The sequence below is a fragment of the Pipistrellus kuhlii genome, unplaced genomic scaffold (genome assembly GCF_014108245.1).
Source record: "Pipistrellus kuhlii isolate mPipKuh1 unplaced genomic scaffold, mPipKuh1.p scaffold_m20_p_2, whole genome shotgun sequence".
Taxonomy (NCBI): Eukaryota; Metazoa; Chordata; class Mammalia; order Chiroptera; family Vespertilionidae; genus Pipistrellus; species Pipistrellus kuhlii.
The window spans coordinates 58,786,343-58,806,683 of record NW_023425515.1 but is presented as its reverse complement, the minus strand read 5'-3'; the positions used below and the strand labels follow the sequence as shown (position 1 = coordinate 58,806,683).

The following is a 20,341-nucleotide window of genomic DNA, read 5'->3' as shown; positions in this document are numbered from 1 at the left end:
TAGTCCTATATTATAAAAGGCAACTATACAAATTGACCAAATGTGGAGCAACCACTCACTATGATGGAACTCGAGGGTGGGTCCATCAACCCAGTTTGCACCCTCAAGTCCAGGAGCCCTCTGGGATGTTTGACTGCTGCTGAGGCAGGAGAGGCTCCTGCTCCTGCTGCTGCACTTGCCAGCCATGAGCCCAACTCAGGGCTTCTGACTGAGCAGTGGTCCCCCTGTGGGAGCACACTGACCACCAGGGGGCAATGCCTGTGTTGGTCTGCCCTTGTGGTTCTGGATGATGTCTGTTTTGTCTTGTAGTTGTAGTTTTGAAGTGGTTGCCTGAGGCAGCAAGTTCAGGTGTTTACCCATGCTGCTATCTTTATTTCTCAACCGTAAACATTTTAATGTAAGCAAGATTTAGTTGTGAAATCCAAGATTACATGGACTTGCTTGGAGAGGAAGCCAAACTAGTAAATACTTTCTCGTGAATAATTTTTATTTTTAAATATATTTTATTGATTTTTTACAGAGAGGAAGGGATAGGGAGAGAGAGTTAGAAATATCAATGAGAGAGAAACATCAGTCAGCTGCATCCTGCACCCCTCCTACTGGGGATGTGCCCGCAACCAAGGTACATGACCTTGACTGGAATCACACCTGGGAACTTTGAGTCTGCAGGCCAACACTCTATCCACTGAGCCAAACAAGCCAGGGCCAGTTTTATTTTTTAATGGCTATTACCAAAAATGTTCTGGGGTTAAAATATGAAATTAACCAGTATTACCTCCAGTAAATTGAATACAAAAATATGCAATTGAAGTAAGTGATGAGTTGTTAGGGTAAAGTAAAAAAGATCACAAGGAAAAATATTACCTGTGTCTGACCCTGTTGGTGAACTGCCTGTAGTCCCTAACCTGTCCAGCTCATCCATCCTCCAGGTGAGTGTTGGATAAGAGCTCAGAGCAGCACATTCACACTGAAACTTGTCCTAGACCAACAGGAGGTGCCACATCTGGCAATGCCTGGAAGGTGAAGCACTGTGTCAACCCCCACACCTGGCAGTGGTTGCAAGACATTCTGTGAGTTTCAATGACCAATCCTCTTACCTCAGGATGAGACAGTCTGTAATGACATTCATGCTGAGCTCCCGGTGGAATCAGGCTAAGGACAGACTTCAGCTACCTTCACAGCAGCATCTTCTTCTCTCCTTCTTCCCTTACTCCCTTGTAAGTTTCGCCTAAACGTGCCCCCTCAATAAGTCACTTGCACGGGAATCTCTTTCTCAGGCTGACCTTAGAGGGCACTGAACACATTACCTTCCACTTCCTCCCTCTGTACCATTTTGTTTTCTACAGAAACCCTCACTAAGTAGAAAGAACTACCCTTGACTTTTCCAGCCATGTTGAATAGGGTCAGAAAAGCATCTTGTACTGAGACGTTTTCACTAAAAGGTCTTCAAATTGTAGCCTGCATCTTGAGAGAATTGAAAATTCAAGTCTACATGTTTTCTTCTATGCCTTTCTTCTGTTCTAGGATCCGAATCACATGTTGATGCTCTTCTCCAGGGGGTGTACTTTTTAAAAATGCACTGTTGGGTTGTCTAGCGCAAGATACTCACTGAAAGTAGTATTCTCTTCTCTGTTTCCAACAAACATAGCTACGTAAAAAATACTACAAATTTTACAATTTATATATATTTAGCATTGAGCTCTACTAACATTGAGCACAATTTCTATTCTTAGAAGGCAGAATTAAAGCACTTACCCATGAATTATATTGGCTAAATTGTAAATGATCTCACTAGAGATTCAAAAACTGTTCCCCCAATACATACTCTTGTGGCCTGTTAGATTCAATAAAATAGATTAGTCATTTCTAAATAAGTCTAATTTCCAGAAAGAGTATTACATAAAGAAAAACATTATCTCAACATGTTCAACGATGTCTGAATTTAATTACACTATCAATAGTCTATTAGAAAACATTGGCTTATATCTTTGTAAAAGCAAAGCATTTCTACTTAAAATACAATAGCAATGTTCAAATTCTGAGGTTATTAGATATCATTAAAGCAAAGGGGTGGAGAGGGGTTAAATTTCTATTTATTTAACACCATGGGTTATAGAGCTACATTAGATAATATGAGGCATTCCATTTCAGAAATTGGCTCAGGGTGGATTTAAATAATTCACAGTTTAATGAAATGAAATCTAGAAACACAATACCTTTAGCAAATGACATAGGAACTCTCTCAGCTTGCTCCTCTCTTTATCCCATCACCAGCTCCTGCTTCACATGTATCCTCAGCTCTTATGAGACTACAGTTATTCTATCCACTGGATCTCATCCTGTTTTCCCAAGAAATGTTACCTCTTTGTCTTAGACCTCTTTTCCTCTTTCCAACATTGCCCACTCTGCGCTTGCACTTGTGCAACTGCAGAAAAACACACACCTGTGGAGACTGGTTTCAAGTCCTATTGTATTCAGAGTAAAATTGAGCATCTTTTTATGTTTTCTAGGAGCCATTTGTATTTCATTTTCTGTGAACTTTCTGACATATCCTTTACCAGGTTTTTTTTTTTTTAGTTTTTTTTTAATTTTTTAATTTTTTTACTTGATTGTAGTTTTTCCATAGCAATTTCCAGGAGTTCTTTATGTATCAGTGTGATCTCACTTTAGATACACGGTCATGAATCTCAGGAATTGCTGTTGCCCAGCAACCCTACTGTTTCCCTGATACATTCATCCTTTCATTTTTCCTATGGTCCCAAGTAAGTATTTCATGATTTCTCTTTACTCCTCAAACTTCCAACCACTTATCCTACATATTCACTTTCAGGCTCTATTATATTTCTCTAAGAAATATCAATGCCCTTCAGCCAAGACACCCCTGCCCCCGTAACGCATCTATAGTTGAACAGCATTGGGTTTGTTGAGTCATTGCAATGAGGGTGAAAGCACACCACAGAGAATCATGCAGACCCCTCAGGTAAAGGGTGTTAAAAAGGATTTACTATAGGATTTGGGTTTGTGTTAGCTAATTTTGGGGAGGAGATTCAAGAAGTGGGGCTTTCTTCTGGATTATATGTTGTCAAAAAGATGCAGTAATTCTATGATTGGGTGTGTTAATAAATTAATCTTATGGAGGAGGAACAAAGTGTTGCTAACACTGTGATTGGGGAAGAAGAGAAGTCACATATATTAGCCAGTATCGTGTGTATAGGTGGCAGGTATGTGGTCATTTTTATGCTTTGAACTATATCCACTTTTTTGTCTCTGTTTACTACTGTGTTTCCCCGAAAATAAGACCTAGCACATGGAAAGATAAGACATCCCCTGAATATAAGACCTAGCGCAACTTTAGAAGAAAAAATTAATATAAGACACTGTCTTATTTTCGGGGAAACAGGGTAGAAGACATGATTATGGAGTAGCCTTGGTTTTTGTCTTGCTCTATCATGGTTACAGAGTGGGTTTTTTTTTTTTGTTTGTTTTTGTTTTCTGTATTAACATTGGTGTTGTGTGAAATTTTGTATGTGTGACAGAACACCATGGTCTGGCTGTGAGTGCTAGGCATCTCTTAGCTGTCAGGGTCTGCTTTGAAGCAACCAGAAGAGAACTTCCACAGCCTCACCTCACCACGTCCATTCAAGTACATGCACTAATGCCCATATTTAGTTTCTTGATACTAAGGATGAACAATTCATGTTCCTTTCTGAGGCTGGCCTATCCAATTACATATGACATCCTACCCCTTTTCCTATTCAAGCTCTTCAGCCCTCTCTCTCCTTTATCAGAAATTTTACCTCTCATGAGTACTCCCATGTGTATTCAAACATGCTATTTATTGTTCCCATCTTAAAAAACACACAAAGATTTTAAAACAAAGCGAAACAGAGGACAAAGGACTCAGCCTGCGTCTTAAGCGTCTTTCTTTTCTACCCCCCGTCCCCACATTACCTTTACCTTCCTCTCTACTATGTTCCAAGGGCCCTTTTGTCTCTGTAACTCGTTTCCTGAGCCCATTCCCTCTCCGGCTCACTTCTACCTCTGTGACTTTATAAATAAACTTTCTCTTATTAAACAACAACAGCAAAAAAACAAAAACAAAAAACAAAACACAACAAAGCAAAACAACAAATCCTGTTTTGATTATACTTCTTCCTCTGGCCTATTTCACTTCCTCATTTAGAGCAAAACTTAATTGTTTTTACATGCTGCCTTATATTTCTTTTCCTTTCCTTTGAATCTATTCTCTATTGAAATTGTTATGTCCAGGTCATTAATGACATTCAGATTGCTAAATGCAGAGCAACACAAGACTATTCTTAGTTCTTATCTTACTTGATTTACTAGAGGCCTGGTGCATGAAATTAGTGCATAGGGAGGGGGGGTGTCCCTCAGCCCAGCCTGCACCCTCTCCAATCTGGGGCCCCTTGAGGGATGTCCAACCACTGGGATCAGGCCTAAATGTGCAGTTAGACATCCCTCTCACAATCCAGGACTGCTGGCTCCTATCCACTTCACTGCCTCTTCCTTAACTGCTTCTGCCTGTCAGTCAAATCATCCCCTAACCACTCTCCTGCCAGCCTTATTGACACCTAACTGCCCTCTCCTGCCAACCTGGTCACCCATTACTGCCCTCTCCTGCTGGTATGATTGCCCCTAACTGCCTTCCCCTGCAGGCCTGGTCACCCCTAACTGCCCTCCCCTCCAGGCCTGGTCACCCCTAACTGCCCTCCCTCCAGGCTTGGTCATCCCTAACTGCCCTCTCCTGCTGGCCATCTTGTAGCTGCCATCTTGTGTCCACATGGGGTTGGTCATCTTTGATCACATGGAGGCAGCCATCTTGTGTGTTGGAGTGATGGTCAATTTGCATATGACCTCTTTATTATATAGGATAGGATTAGCATCTTTATTAACTTTGATTTTCCAGCCTCCTTCAAATACTTTCTTTGGCTTTAGGGTAAAGTCCTCTATCTCATTGACCATTCCTTCTCAGAGTCTTTACTGTTTCCTTTTCATTCCCTCAACTTCTATATCTTGGAGTGTTCCTGGGACAAGTTATTAAATGTTTTTACTACCTATCTTTAGCCACCCGGTGACCTCACCCATTTTCATAGCTTTAAAAACCATTGTTATTATGATAATTCCCAAATTTACAACCTCTGATTTTCAGGTTTATATATACAACTTCTTACTCCACATTTCCACTTCAACATATAATTGGAATTTAAAACTTAACATATTTAAAACTCATAACTCTCCTAATTGTTCCTCTCTGAGGCTTTCTTATCATAGTAAGTCGCTGTTCTATCCTTTCAGTTGTCCATGCCAATCGCTTTAGAGTTGTCCTTAACTTTACTCTCTCATACTGCATAACCAATCCACCTGGAAATCATTTTTATTCTTCTTTCAAAATACATTCAAAATCACCACTACTATTACTACCACACCAGTCCAAATCATCACCTCATCTATGAGTTATTGCAGTAGGCTTTGAATTAGTCTCTTTGATTTTATTATTTCCCTTTCACAAGCCCTGCTCCTAGCATTTGTGGAGCGTGGGCCAAAAATACAAATGGACGCCCATGTTTGCATACATTTTTAAAAATCCATTGTTATTATGATAATTCCCAAATTTACATATATGGACACCCCAGTCTACATGTCCAACCCTCATCCTCACTCTTACAAACAGCCATCTGTTGGAAACTCCACAGCCTGAGCATGTGCACACCAGTGATGTTATCCACTCTTGGAAGCACAAACCTGTGGAGGAGGACTTTGAAGTTCCTGGAAGTGGGTTTGGGACAGATTGGGCAAGGAATTCCAGGGTTCTCATTATTTAGAGCACATGTGTCAAACACAAGGCCCGCGGGCCAAATCCGTCCCGCCAGGCCTTGCAATGTGGCCCGCACCGCGCTGTCATCACTGCACTCCGCTGCGTTTCCATCACAATGACAGTTTATGACTGTTCAGTAAACCATTCGGCCCGCGATTTAGGCTGGATTTTAGATTTTGGCCCCTTCTCTGATTGAGTTCGACACCCCTAGGTTAGAGTGTGATCTTGAAAAGGAGGTTGTGGCCAGAATAGAGCCCTCAAAAATAGTTCAAGGCAGGGACTTCCTTATCTGGATGTTAGGGCAAACTCCCTTATACTCTCTGTAAGGGGAAAGGACACCCTCTATCTACAACCTCCTTGTCCCAGTATGGGTGGCACTCGGAGGGGTTTTAGAACCTGAGCAGAGTGAAGAGGGTGTAGAATGCAGGGACTGCGATGTCTGGACAAGGGTGTTAAGGTGGATGAGGAGGGAGTCTGTGCGGGGGGCAGAGTTTAACACTGATGAAGACAAGGCAACTTATTGTGATTTGGGGCTAGATTCTCTGCTATAAAGGACATTATTGGGAAAATCAGCGGAATTTTAATGGGGTGTGATAATTAGAAGGTAGTGATATGATATTAATTTTCCAGTTTTGTTGGTCATGTGGTTTTAAATATGTTCTAATTTATTTATATATTAGGAGAATGTCTTTGTATGTAGGAAACATTCACTAAGGTATTCAGAATTGATAGGGGATGGTGTTGATTGCTTTCAAATGGTTTAGGGAAAAGATTGTTGTAACATATTTGCAACTTTTCTGTAAGTTTGAATTTGATTCAAATTAAAAAAATTCTTTTGAAATACATTAAAAATACTTTACATAATGACCACATTCATCTTGAAGCATTCATCTTGAAAATATACTGGCAATATTAAACTCCTTCAATGAAAAGTAGAATTCTTGGTGTGGCTTCCAGTTCAAAGAATAGGTAGTTGTTTTTTTCATCAGGATATTCTTGTACATGATAGTGAAGAAAAATGCAGCCTATGCTAAGTTTTGCAGGACAAGACCCTATCTTTTATTAAATATCTTATTGGGTAATTTGTCCTCTAGCATGTAATTTATATTATAAAAATATACTCCATATTCAACTTTCTGTAGAACTGGATTTGACTTTCTCTCTCCCCATCTTTACATTATGATTAGTTAAAAAAAAAAAGAAAAAAGAAAAAAAGAAAAAGAATTATTGAACAGTGAGTGGTATACCCTCCATATAAATGCAACAATTGTTAATATTTTGTTATCTACCTATCTATCTTTTAAAAATATATTTTATTGATTTTTTTACAGAGAGTAAGGGAGAGGGATAGAGAGCTAGAAACATCGATGAAAGAGAAACATTGACCAGCTGCCTCCTGCACACCCCCTACTGGGGTTGTGCCCACAATCAAGGTACATGCCTTTGACAGGAATCGAACCTAGGACCTTTCAGTCGCAGGCTGACGCTCTATCCATGAGCCAAACCAGTTTCGGCTCTATCTACCTATCTTAATCTATTCAGGTTGCTATACCAAAAATACCATAGATGGGATGGTGTAAAGGTCAAACATTTATTTCTTGGGATTCTGGAGTCTGGAGGTCTGAGATCAAGACACCAGTAGATGAATTGATGAAGGGTTTTTTTTAGGAAGAGGAAGAAGATAATGATAAAAATTATGAACAAGAAATACGTAACTATCAACAAGTGAAACTAAAAACCAAGGGAATTAAAAAAATCTGGTGAACAATATTAACTGGTGAATATAATAGAATCAGAGGTATGGAAGGAGAGTGGACTGATGATTCTAGGGGGAAAGGGGAATGGGGGGTTCGGGAAAAGACTGAACAAAAACTGTGCACCTATGGATGAGGACAATGGGGGGCTGGGGAAAGGACAGAGGGCGGGGTGGGAACCTGGTGGAGGGGAACAATGGAGGGGGGGGGGCGAAAGAGGAACATTTGTAATAATCTGAACAATAAAGATTTATTAAAAAAAAAAAAAAAAGACACCAGCAGATTCAGTGTGTGGCAAGAGCCCACGTGCTATTGGTAGAATGCATCCCTTTTCCTCCCAGGGAGAAAGGGGATTAGGTGTCAACATATCAATTTCTCTGTGTGTCTGCGCGTGCGCGTGGGCAAGCACACTCAGTTTGTGGCAACTGTCTTTGTGGAAGCATTTGAAATCAAGTTGCAGACATTATAACACTTCACTCCTAAACACTTGAGCACAAATTTTCTAATAATAAAAATATTTCCCAACATAACCGCAAAGTATGAATTATTCATACATGAACATCAATAAATGTATCCACAAATCATTAATTATTCTATCAAACCAATCCTAACATACAGTTCATATTCAACCTTCCTAAATTGTTGCAGAATGTTTTTTTTATAGCTTCATTTCTGGAAACCAGGATTCGCAATACTCAAGTCAGTAACTCCAATCCCTTCCTTGAAGGAACAAGTCTTGGCCATGCAATTATTCCCTTTTGTGCACGTTGGAGCGGGTATGTCTTGGGGCGCAGGAGGACTTTGGGGTGACTTGCGCCTGGATGCCATTTCGGGGCAGGCACAGGAGTTTGAGGTTGGTAGGTAGGTAGGTAAGTAGGTCCAGGCTCCTCCGGATCCGGATCCCTGGCCAGGACTGACTTCCCCGCTAACAAGTCAACTTCACCTTGTTAGGAGCTGGCCAGAGAGGCAGGGACCCTCTCCCGCCGCCAGAGGGCGCGCGGCGCAGGCCGGGGCCGCGGTGGCCGGGCGGGCAGGCGGGCAGGCGGGGCGCGGGTGGGCGCGGGGCGCACAGTTGGCGCCCCCTCCCCACGCGGGGCGCGTGCGCGGTTCGCGGCCGCGGCAGAGGGAGCTGCGATGGAGGGTCCTCCGACCGTCCTCCTGGTAAGTTGCTCCTCGCAGGGTCGGGCTCCCCAAAGGCGGCTTACCAGCTTTCTCCGAGTTGGAACCCGCTATCCTTGGGTTCCTTAGTTCCTGCCTGCCCTTTCTGGGTGCTTTTTGGAGAAGTGGGGGGAGTTGGTGCCAAGGAGAGGGCTTCCCGTGCTTCCCGCGAGCCCGTGCCCTCCGGGTCGCGGTGGAAGGTCTGCTGCTCGGCGGGCTGGGGTGCAGGGGTTTGGCCTCGGACTGTCCCGTTCCAGATGTCTCGCTCAGGCCCATGGACTCCGGCCCCCTGGTCAGCATTCTGACCCGATGTCACGATGTCACACTGACCCAGCCTCGCTCCCTTCCCTTCACTACCAGCTCAGACTAGAGTTTAAATCACTGTGCTGTCAACCACGTTGTTTTTGGTTTAAACTAGTTTTGTTTAGAACCTTCTTTGGCAAATGGAAGAACCGGTTGTTTAATCTTAAGAGTGAAAGCCTACTTCTGCTGCAGGAGTACCTGTGTTTCTTCTGAGCACTATCCTCACCCTGGGAAGGAAGATGAGGGTTCCTTTGCATACCTTGTTCAAGATCCCGACAAAGTATGTTTTGAGAAAAAAAATGAGTGCCTGGGTCACCATGAGTCATGTTTGGAACTCTGATGGGGATTAGACGTGTCGTGGCAAGGGCTATTATTATGGCTTTAGTCTATGTCGAGACAGGTGTGACCTTAATTTATATTTTGAGGATCTGGGAAGCGAGAGAGTTTCAGAGTCCTTTATGCCAAAGGGTACATCTCTTAAGTCAGTGGCCCAAGTGTAGGCCCAAACCTGTGCAGATGGCTCCAATTGTTGACTGGAGCATTCACTGTGAAGGCGACCGTGGGAAGTTCAGCCAGTTCTGATCATAGGGTCCTTTGTCAGGGACATCTCGGGTGAGGGATCCAAAGCAGTGGGTCTCCAGGGAGCCTCATCGTGTGCAATGGTGGTGATGCTGTCCACCTAACAGCAAGTTTGTCCGTCAAACTTCCAACTGGAGTTTGAAGAACCCGAACTCCTATTGCTGTTCACTCAGTCGTACCCAAGTTGCTACCCAGGTATTCCAAGGGCTTCGAGGAGAGGTGACCTCTTCCAGTACCATGACATGCGATAAAAGAGCGAGGGCAGGGCCGGCCATGTCCTCCTGCAGGTGTGCTGTGCCAGAGGACGTGGTTCTGTTCTACCGGAAGGAAGTCCTGGCGGCTGTGCTGAGCTTGCAAGCTGTTTCTTCTAGGACCCGAGGCACAACTGGCAGCTGAGGAGGGACAGTCACAGGTTCCCTTTGGCAGAGAGTCCAGTGTGCCGGCAGTAACTGCTGCTCTAATGGCATAGCGTATGGGGATCGTTTCTTGCTTCAGGAGCTTGTGGACATTATGGTTACTTGTAGAGTTTAAGAAGCCCAAGATTGCTGAAACCGGTTTGGCTCAGGAGATAGAGCGTCGGCCTACGGACGGAAAGGTCCCAGGTTCGATTCCGGTCAAGGGCATGTACATTGGTTCTGGGCACATCCCCGGTAGGGGGTGTGCAGGAGGCAGCTGGTCGATGTTTCTCTCTCATCAGTGTTTCTAGCTCTCTGTCCCTCTACCTTACTCTCTGTAAAAAAATCAATAAAAAATATTTTTTTTTTAAAAAGAAGCCCAGGATTAAGTTGAGCCAGATTTAACCCTGAGGATGTTTGTTAAAAGAGACATGGGTGGTAGCAGCAGCAGAGGTATTTAAGAGCTGTGTGCTCTGATAATGGCTGCTCCCCCTCCCCTTCCACACCTCCTCTTTCTCTCTTCTCTCTCCATAATGACTGTTCTTTCATGAGTGACCCACCTGATAGGCCCATATCTTGCATAGGTATAACCTTTCGCCCGAGTGCTCTATAGATTGGGGGCCAATGCCTGGTGGAGACATCTGATCCATTTATTTTAACTCCATTGTTTGAATAAACCAGAATTAGTTTACCAATTTCCTTATCAGTGGACAGTAAGTCATTTGCACTTTTTTGGTGTTACAAACATGGTTGACTCCATGTGCACATTACGTTGCTGGGTTGTTAGTATATACCCATCGTAGTCTCTACTAGGCATTGAACACTATTCTCCCAAGAGGTTGGACCAATTGTCATCCCCATCACTTTTTTTTCCCCCTACTGTTTGACTCTTCCCCTAGTTGACTGAAGTGCTGGGGACAAAGGACTTTGTTTTATTCACTTTTGAATCCCCAGTGCCAAATAAACAAACTAGCAAATAGTAGTAGTTGGAAAATATTTTTTGTACATGTAAATGTATGAACTATAGAAGCAAAAAGGTATTAGTTGCTGTTTTTTAAGAGCTTAAATATTATCCTTTTCAAGTTAATTGACATCTTTTGAACATTAACTCTTTTCTTTTAAAAATAGACATTTCTCAATAAATAATTTGAATTGGTTGATACTTTTTTCCAGGAAATAAATGAAGGAGAATCAAGCATTGCCAACAAGCCACCGGAAGAATCAGAGGAAAATCCTAGTCCAATTGTGGATGAGAATAATACAGTGTCAGCTAAAAAACAGGGGCCACATGGACATAACTGGAGTGGTGACTGGAGCTTTTGGGTAATATTTTTTTTCTTTTATCTTCATTTTAATCTTAAATGCAAAATTTTGTAAGGTTACAGCAATTCATATATTATTTATAATTTTTTAAATTAGCTTCTAGATTCTAGATATTTGTCAGCCTTTGAGTCCCAAAACCATTTCCGAGTATGCCCTCCTTTGGCCACTAGAATGCACTGTCCTCTGGTTTGATGGAGTGGAATTATCTGCTTCAATTTTCTTGGGAGAAAACAACACCACAGAATTGGATCCCACTATATTGGCAAGAGTCTAACATTATACAGAAATCATATTCCTCAATGTTACTGAGAAGCCAGCTATTTTACATCATTTTAATTTAAGTAATTAGTTCCTGTACCTAGAAGGAAATTTAACTAAGTGTGACCTGTAGCGTATAATGATTTTGAGATTGGTTGTAAAGTTTCATAGTGTGTTTGCACTGTGATCATTTGATTGCATCACCTGGATGTGCTTCAGGTTTCCTCACTGTAACATGAGACTGTGGCGCCTTGGTGAGGTGCACAGAGTCTTTTGGTAAGAACATTTCTGTTACCATAGCAATGCTTACATTTATTATATTAAAGGGCTCATTATAAATCTAGCAATTCCTGTAAGAATTATGAGTCATTTGATAGAATAATGCAGCAATAAGTGAATTTTACATAAGAGCATAAGGCATATATAGTTCCAATATTAATTTATTAGAAAGCTGATATCGTGAGGATTAGGTATATGTATGTGGTAGCAGAATTTCTAATAATTTTAGAGTAAACAACAACAACAAAAAAAGACATATTATTAACAGGTTATAAGGATTAGTACAAGTACATCATTCTGTTCATAATTTGCAGCTCAGCTATAGAATGTTATCAAATCTTCAGATTAATAACAGGTTCTTACTTCCTATTAAGAAGGAAAATATTTTATTGCTAAGAAATATATCAAGATAACTACATACCCTAAAAATTATATCATCTACATTTGATGATAATATCTTTGGACACATTTTGAGAAAGTTTATCACTGTTGTGTTTTGACCCTTCTGTACTCTGCTTTTTATATTTGTTACAGATTGGGAACCTTTATAGATCCAAGGGTTATGTTTAGGGCTAAAGGATTACTGTGGTTACTCTTGGCAGATTTGATGCAAGAAAAAGGATAAAGTAAGAAAATGAAAAGGCATGGGAATGAGGACTTAGAGATAGAAGGAGTGGGGAAAAAGAGGTATGCAGGGTAGAGCTAGAAGATTTGGCATCACACATCAGTTGATTAAAAATGCAGAATCCTGGGCCCAACCTCAGACCTACTGAGTCAGAGTCTTCATTTTCACAAGATTTCCAAGGGATTTGTATGCACATTCAAGTTTGAGAAACACTGGGTTAGAATGTTGAAGGTTTATTTTGGCTCAGTTCTAATTTTCTTTGATGATGACAAGTACTTTATTTTGAACAATTTTTAAGAAATATATATTTTTATTAATTTTTAGAGAGGAAGGGAGAGGGAGAGAGAGATAGAAACATTAATGATGAGAGAGAATCATTGATCAACTGTCTCCTGCACATCCCCTAGTGGGGATCAAGCCTGAAACATGGGCATGTGCCCTGACCTGGAATCTTGCCTTGACCTCCTGGTTCATACGTTGTTGCTCAGCCACTGAGCCACACCAGCCAGGCTTGAGGAATTTTTATATGGATTCACATGAAGTAGACTTAAAGACAAATACAACATCTCAGAAGTTTTACTGACTTTTCCAGAGGCCACTTACACAGAAGCCAGAACTATCAGAACTCAGAAGCAAACAAAAATGAAAGAGAACCTGAACAGCCAAATCCAAGCTCATGCTGGTATATATTGCACGAGGAGAATTCCTCAAGTCTTCATTGGGAATTTCTTTGATGTATTTTTGACATGTTTTTATACACCTAATACATAAGATGGTCCCTTTTTTTAGTTGAATAGAATGTTGGGAATAAGAGGATTACTGTGGGATAATACATAGACACTGGCAAGAAATGACAGCAGAAACTCAGAAGCTGTAGCAGTTTCAGCCTCTTAATGTGGAGGACAGAGGTCTGTGTAGACAAATGGCTCTAATGCAGTACAACTGTAACTGCTAAAAATGATGGTTAAGAAGTCTGCAAAATAATACCCTTCTCTGCCACTTTATTTTCTTATTTCTCTCTCCTCTCTATCATTTTAAATCCATCTAACTACCACTATCTCTACAATAAAAACCTCTGAGTATACTCAACAGCCAGATGTTACATGGGAACATCTTTCCTTAAGACTCTCCAGTGATTAAAAGTTTGAAAAGTGCTAAATAAGAACACTTTTATTTGTAATATTGGAAAATGTGTTTTCATGATTCCTCATAACTAAAAAATTGGGAACACTTAAGAGGATCCAAAAAAGTGAACCAAAGTTTGTGAAAGTTCTGTTGTTTTCTTGCAGAGGTTGATATCTTTTAGGCCCTGTCGATTTAACCTTGTGCTACTTAACAGATTGATGGAGCACAAGTGTCTCCATCTTGTCTTTCTGACAGTAGGACTTTTATTTAAAGGAATATGATTAACTTTCCATAGCAATTGATAGTGAGACCCACAGCTGCAGAGTTTCCATTTTATTTTATTTTATTTTAAAATATATATTTTATTGATTTTTTTTATAAACATATTTTATTGATTTTTTACAGAGAGGAAGAGAGAGGGATAGAGAGTTAGAAACATCGATGAGAGAGAATCATTGATCAGCTGCCTCTTGCACACCCCCTACTGGGGATGTGCCCGCAACCAGGAACATGCCCTTGCCCGGAATCGAACCTGGGACCTTTCAGTCCGCAGGCCAACGCTCTATCCACTGAGCCAAACCGGTCCTGGCTATATTTTATTGATTTTTTACAGAGAGGAAGGGAGAGAGATAGAGAGTTAGAAACATCGATGAGAGAGAGTCATTGATCAGCTGCCTCTTGCACTCCCCCCACTGGGGATATGCCGGCAACCAAGGTACATGCCCTTGACCGGAATCCAACCCGGGACCCTTCAGTCCCCAAGCCGACGCTCTATCCATTGAGCCAAACCAGTTTCGGCAGTTTCCATTTTAATCCTGTAATATAAAGATAGGAATATCAATTGTTATATTTGTTTTCTTTTTTATTTAAAAGTGAAAATATTGAATCCTATTGTGTGGGAAATGAGTTTCATTATGAATTTTTAAATCCTAATTTTGCAATAAAATTTTTTTGAAATGAAGAAATGAGATTTAAAATGAAGTTAATGGCAAATAACTATTCATGCTTTTGCCCTTTAACTATTAGTAAAAATACATGGCAAAAGAAAAAAACAACTCGAAGCCAAACTTTTGTTTTCCCAATTAAAATAATGGCATATTCCTGGTGGAATAAGGTCCCAGAGGAAAAGCTTACAGAGATCCGTGGCAGACACACTTGTTTAAGTGTAATTTCTCTAGCAACGGTTGGGAAGAGAAAAAGCCTTTGAGATTTTCTGTTGTGTATGTTTAAAAGATGACATACTTATCTATATATTTCACAAAAGTAAAGTGCTTTGGGTCAGGTACTATTATTAAACATTCATTTATATTGATAGGCTATGATTGCCAGCCAGGCTTGGGGACTCTACCTGAGGGGTCCTGGATTGCTGCCAGCCAGATGGCCTGGGCCTCCCTCTTTGAGGTGATTGGTCTTGGAGCTGTGCAGAGGGTGGTCTGGGCCTCTCCCTCTTTGGGGCAATCTTTGGGCAATGGTGGGCGCACATCTACTGCTTCCTCCCCCCCCCCCCCCCCCCCCCCCCCCCCCCCCCCCCCCCCCAATCACATAGCACTCGCCTTGGTTGGCCTGGCGCTAGTGCATATCTGGAAGGTCGCCGGATGGTCATTCTGCTGTTCGGTCAATTTGCATATTATGCTTTTATTATTATAGAAGTGGGGATAAAACCTGCCACAAACCTGATTTAGAGGTACATCATGAGGATTAATTCATGTTGCACTGTTAAATTTAAAAATTGCCCAAGAGGATTAATTAGTAGATATGTTTGTAACATACTTTGGCAACTCTGGAGAAGACGGTTTCTTGAACCATTTGTTGTTCTCCACAACATATCTTGAATTTATTCAACCTAAAAAGGATATTTCAGATTTTCACTTTGGTAACTGATAAAAAAAAAAAAAAAAAAAAAAAAAAAAAAAAAAAGAATAAACTCATTTTCCAATGTCTGTTGGATTAAAAAAAAACACAAATTTTATCCAACTAAAAATTTTAATTTCCCTGCACTAATAAGAGAGTAACATGCTAATTGACTGTACCTTCGTGACGCCCACCAGCCAATCAAGAGTGAGCATGCAAATTAACCCAACAAAGAGGTCAGGTTGATTTGCATATGCAGCTGCCAAGCGGCTGGGGGTGGGGCAGGATGCATGCGATGTCTCCATGGCGATGACACAGGTATTCCACACCACCTCAGCTACTCTGGGCCTCTGGGCAGTGTGGGAAGGCAGAAAGGCAGCTCTGGGCTGGAGTGAAGGCAATGCTGGCAGCCAGGGGAAGGAAGGCCCATTCTTGCATGAATCTTCGTGTATCGGGCCTCTAGTAGGTAAATATTGTTTGAAAGCTCAGATATCTTTTAATACGTTCAGAAATAATTAGGAGGGAATGGCAACTAACATTTTTAGAATATGAAGACAGGGCTTTTTAACTTAAAAGCTCTTCTGCTCCTAAATCCTTAGAAATGCTGGATGAAATGTTATAAACATCTTCTTGAAATGAATGTCTGGGCTCATTAAATAGCAAGAGAAACACCAAAGGGCTAAAAAAGAAGAAGGAACTGATTTCCAGAGATGCTAGCCCATAAGCTCAATGTCGAAGTAGCCCTGAGGAGTATAGAAGCCTCTATAACCCAGCTTTAATGGCCACACTGGGTCAGGAGATGGTGCCTGGGACTTGTTTGAGTTGGAACTGAGAACTGTTTATAAAGCCATGACTCTCGAAGAGCTATACTCTCTGGGAAAGGTAGACTAGGGAAAAAAATCCTACACATGCAGGTTGAAGACAAGGAAGCTTATCTGTTAAACTTGGGTTTAAGATGGTGGGTTGGTGGGAAATCTTCCTCAGATCACATAACCTGGGTTAATCTCTCATGAAGTTTTGGGACTTCAATTTAACAGTTTATGAGGAAGCAGAAGGAGGAGATTAAATAAATAGCACACTAGACCTTCCAAAACTTCAGATAAAATATGAGATAAAGACATAAAACAATCAGTTGATATTATTAAAGACTTCATAGAAAGCATTAAAATATGATGCATGGATAAGACATTCTCAAAAATACTAGGCAGATTTGGAAAACAACCTAATACAACTTCTAGAAAGGAATCATATGGTGTTGAAATAATAATTTAAAAATACAGTGGACATGGGAAAAAGCAGCTAACAAGAAAATCAGTAAATTGAAAGATATATGAAGAAATGATGGATATTGTACCCTGAGAGATAAAGATGGAGTATTTGAAAGAGAATGGTTTAAGATACAAGAAGAAAAGTAGAGAAGTTCATTTCAGAGGTGAACATAGAGAATGAGCAAGAAGCAATATTCCAAGAGGATATGCATGAAAATTTTCTATTTTTGATGAAAGACTTTAGAATCAGGAAGTACAGTGAATCACAGGATTAATTAAAAGAATGTATGAGCAGAGACATTGGTAATAAAAGTGGCAAAGGTAAGTATACCTTTTTCTTTTTTTAAAAAAACTATATACATATAGTCTTAGGCACCATAATCAATATGAGCCATCACTATTTAAACATGATCCAGGCTACATTCAGATATTTGCTCTTATTTAAAAAATATTTAAATGAAATACAATCTGAAATGTGTTTTGTTACACACACACATATTATACAACTCAGAGTAATGTTTGTTTGAAATGATTATATTTACACTTAAACTAAATGGAAGATGCTCAAGAGCTTATCACCCCTTCCAGAAATCACTTTTCTACCATCTCTTCTTTTTTTCTGGATTTGGTGGAATAACTTTATTTATAATATGTTGTTATACTGTTACATGTCCCCATTTCCCCCCTTTGCCTGCCCTGCACCCCCTTCTTTCTGGCCATCACCACACTGTTGTCTGTGACTATGCATTATGCATATATGTTCTTTGGCTAATCCCTTCACCCTCTTTCATCCAGTCATCTCCCTGCACCCCCACTAACTGCTGTCAGTCTGTTCCATGTATCCATACCTCTGTTTCTGTTTTGTTTGTCAGTTTATTTTGTTCATTAGATTCCCCATGTAAGTGAGATCATATGGTATTTGTTGTTCTCTGACTGGCTTATTTTGCTTAGCATTGTAATTCCCAGGTCCATCCATGCTGTCGCAAAGGGTAAGAGATTCTTCTTTTTTATAGCTGCACTAGGCACCTGTTGCAGGAATATTCCTGCAAGACTTCCAGCCGGCTTCCGTCCCGCCACCCCCACCTCTCCCGCCCCCCACCTCTCCTGCTGTGGTGGGCAGTGTGCCCCACCCTTCCTGCCTGCTCTACTGCGCCTGTGGCCACCGCTGCCATCGCTGCCATCGTCTCCGAGGTCTCGCGCACTGCCCTACTGCTGGGTGCCTCACCCCGCACACCCAACCCGCTGTGTCTGCTGCTGCCACGCCTCTGGGGCTGGGCACGCTGCTGCATGCTTTGCCTTGCCCACACGAACCACTACGCCCACATACCCCTGCTGCCTCCACTGCTGCCTCCATGGCCGTGCACTGGTGTTTTCCCTCCAGCAGCTGCAGCTGCCTTGCTTTGCACTTTCCCTCGCTCTTCCTTCTATGCTGTCTTCAATCTTCACTCCTCCCTCCCTCTGCATACGCAAATTAACCAACATCTTTGTTGGGTTAATTTGCATACTTGCTCTGATTGGCTTGTGGGCGTGGCTGGTGGGCATGGCTTGTGTAGCAGAGTGATGGTTAATTTGCATATTACTTTATTATTAGGTTAGATGGTATTCCATTGTGTAAATGTACCACAGTTCTTATCCATTCATCTCCTGATAGGCACTAGAACTGTTTCCAGATCTTGGCTATTGTAAATAATGCAGCTACTGGTATGAACATAGGGGTTCATGTATTATTTCTGATTGGTGGTTTGGGAATCTTAGGGTGTATATCCAGAAGTGGGATCACTGGGTCAAAAGGAAGTTCCATTATTAATTTTTTGAAGAAACTCCATACTATTTTTCACAGTGGCTGCACCAGGCTGCATTCCCACAGTAATGTACTAGGGTTCCTTTTCTTCCACATCCTTGCCAGCATTTGTTTTTTGGCTTACTGATAGTAGCCATTCTAGGTGTGAAGAAATATCTCATTGTCATTTTAATTTGCATCTCTCTGATGACTAGTGATGCTGAGCATTTTTTCATATGTCTGTTGGCCATCTGTATCTGTTCAGGTTCTTTGCCTGTTTTTTGATAGGATTGTTTGTCTTCCTGGTGTTGAGTTGTATAAATTCTTTATACACTTTGAAAATTAACTGCTTATCATATATATCACTGGCGAATATGTTTTCCCATGTAGGGTTTCCTTTTCATTTTGTTGATGATTTCTTTTGCAGTGCAGAAGCTTTTTTAGTTTGATGCACAACCATTTGTTTATTTTTTCCTTTGTTTCCCTTGCCCTAGAGGGGATGTATCTGTGAGATATCTGAGATTTTACTGCCTATGTTTTCTTCTAGGATTTTTATGTTTTCATGGCTTGCATTTAAGTCATTTATCCATTTTGAGTTTATTCTTGTGTATGGTATAAATCGGTAGTCTAGTTTCATTTTTTTTTTTTTTTAGCATGTATCTATCCAATTTTCCCAATACCATTTAAAAAATATATATTTTATTGATTTTTTACAGAGAGGAAGGGAGAGAGATAGAGAGCCAGAAACATCGATGAGAGAGAAACATCGACCAGCTGCCTATGTACATGCCCTTGACCGGAATTGAACCTGGGACCTTTCAGTCCGCAGACCGACGCTCTACCGCTGAGCCAAACAGGTTTCGGCCCAATACCATTTCTTGAAGAGATTGTATTTACTCTATTGTATGTTCTTGACTCTTTTGTCAAATATTAATTGACCATAATGGTGTGAGTCAATTTCTGGGGTCTCAGTTTTGTTCCATTGTTCTCTATGCCTGTTCTTGTGATATTACCAGGCTATTTTGAAAGAAAGCATACTTTGTATGGTTTCAATCCTTTTTAAATTAATTGAAACTTGTTTTGTGACCTAGCATATTGTATATTTTGGAAAATATTCTGTGTGTATTTGGAAAAAAAGTGCAGATTATGAGTGAAGTGTTTTATAAGTGGCAGGTATAGTTGGTGGACAATGTTTCTTCCCCTCCTTTCAGTTTTATTGACATACTAGAGGCCTGGTGCATGAAATTTGTGAACGGGTAAGGTCCCTAGGCCTGGCTGGTGATCAGGGCCAATCAGGTTTCTTGCCTCCCTGCCTTCCCGCTTCCCGGCCTTCCCACCTCCTCCTTCCCTCACTCCCTCAGAGCCCCACTGCCATTGCCGCTGGTCGCCATGTTCTGTACTGCCCCCTGGTGGTCAGTGCACATCATAGCAAGTGGTTGAACTCCAAGTCTCACAGTTGAACTCCTGAGGGGACACTTTGCATATTAGCCTTTTGTATATGTATAGTAGTGGCCTGGTGTATGAAATTCGTGCATGGGGGGTGGGGTTTGTCCCTCAGCCTTGCCTACACCCTCTCTAATCTGGGACATCTCTCCCATAATCCAGAACCACTGGCTTCTAACCACTCATCTGCCTGTTTGCCTGATCACCTCCAACTGCCCCCTCCCCCCCGCCATCCTGATCGCTCCCAACTTACCCCCCTGCCTGCCTGATTACCCCCAACTGCCACCCTCTGCCAGCATGCTTGCCCCCCAACTGCCCCCCCCCCCGTCACCCTGCTCACTCCCAACGCCACCCCCTGCTAGCC

The 20,341-nt window shown here is 41.4% G+C and overlaps 1 protein-coding gene across 2 annotated transcripts in view; it reads left to right on the top strand.

The window, feature by feature from the left end:
* The first annotated feature begins 8,619 nt into the window (after positions 1-8,619).
* GRAMD1C (GRAM domain containing 1C) overlaps positions 8,620-20,341 on the top strand; it is a 73,733-nt gene continuing 62,011 nt past the window's right edge. Inside the window, exons 1-2 of one of the 2 annotated variants that reach the window (XM_036445326.2) lie at positions 8,620-8,751; positions 11,199-11,348. In XM_036445326.2, the coding sequence (XP_036301219.1) occupies positions 8,725-8,751; positions 11,199-11,348 (177 nt within the window). In that variant the 5' untranslated portion in view covers positions 8,620-8,724. The remainder of the gene's footprint in view (positions 8,752-11,198; positions 11,349-20,341) is intronic. The other variant, XM_045583980.1, reaches the window with a different exon arrangement.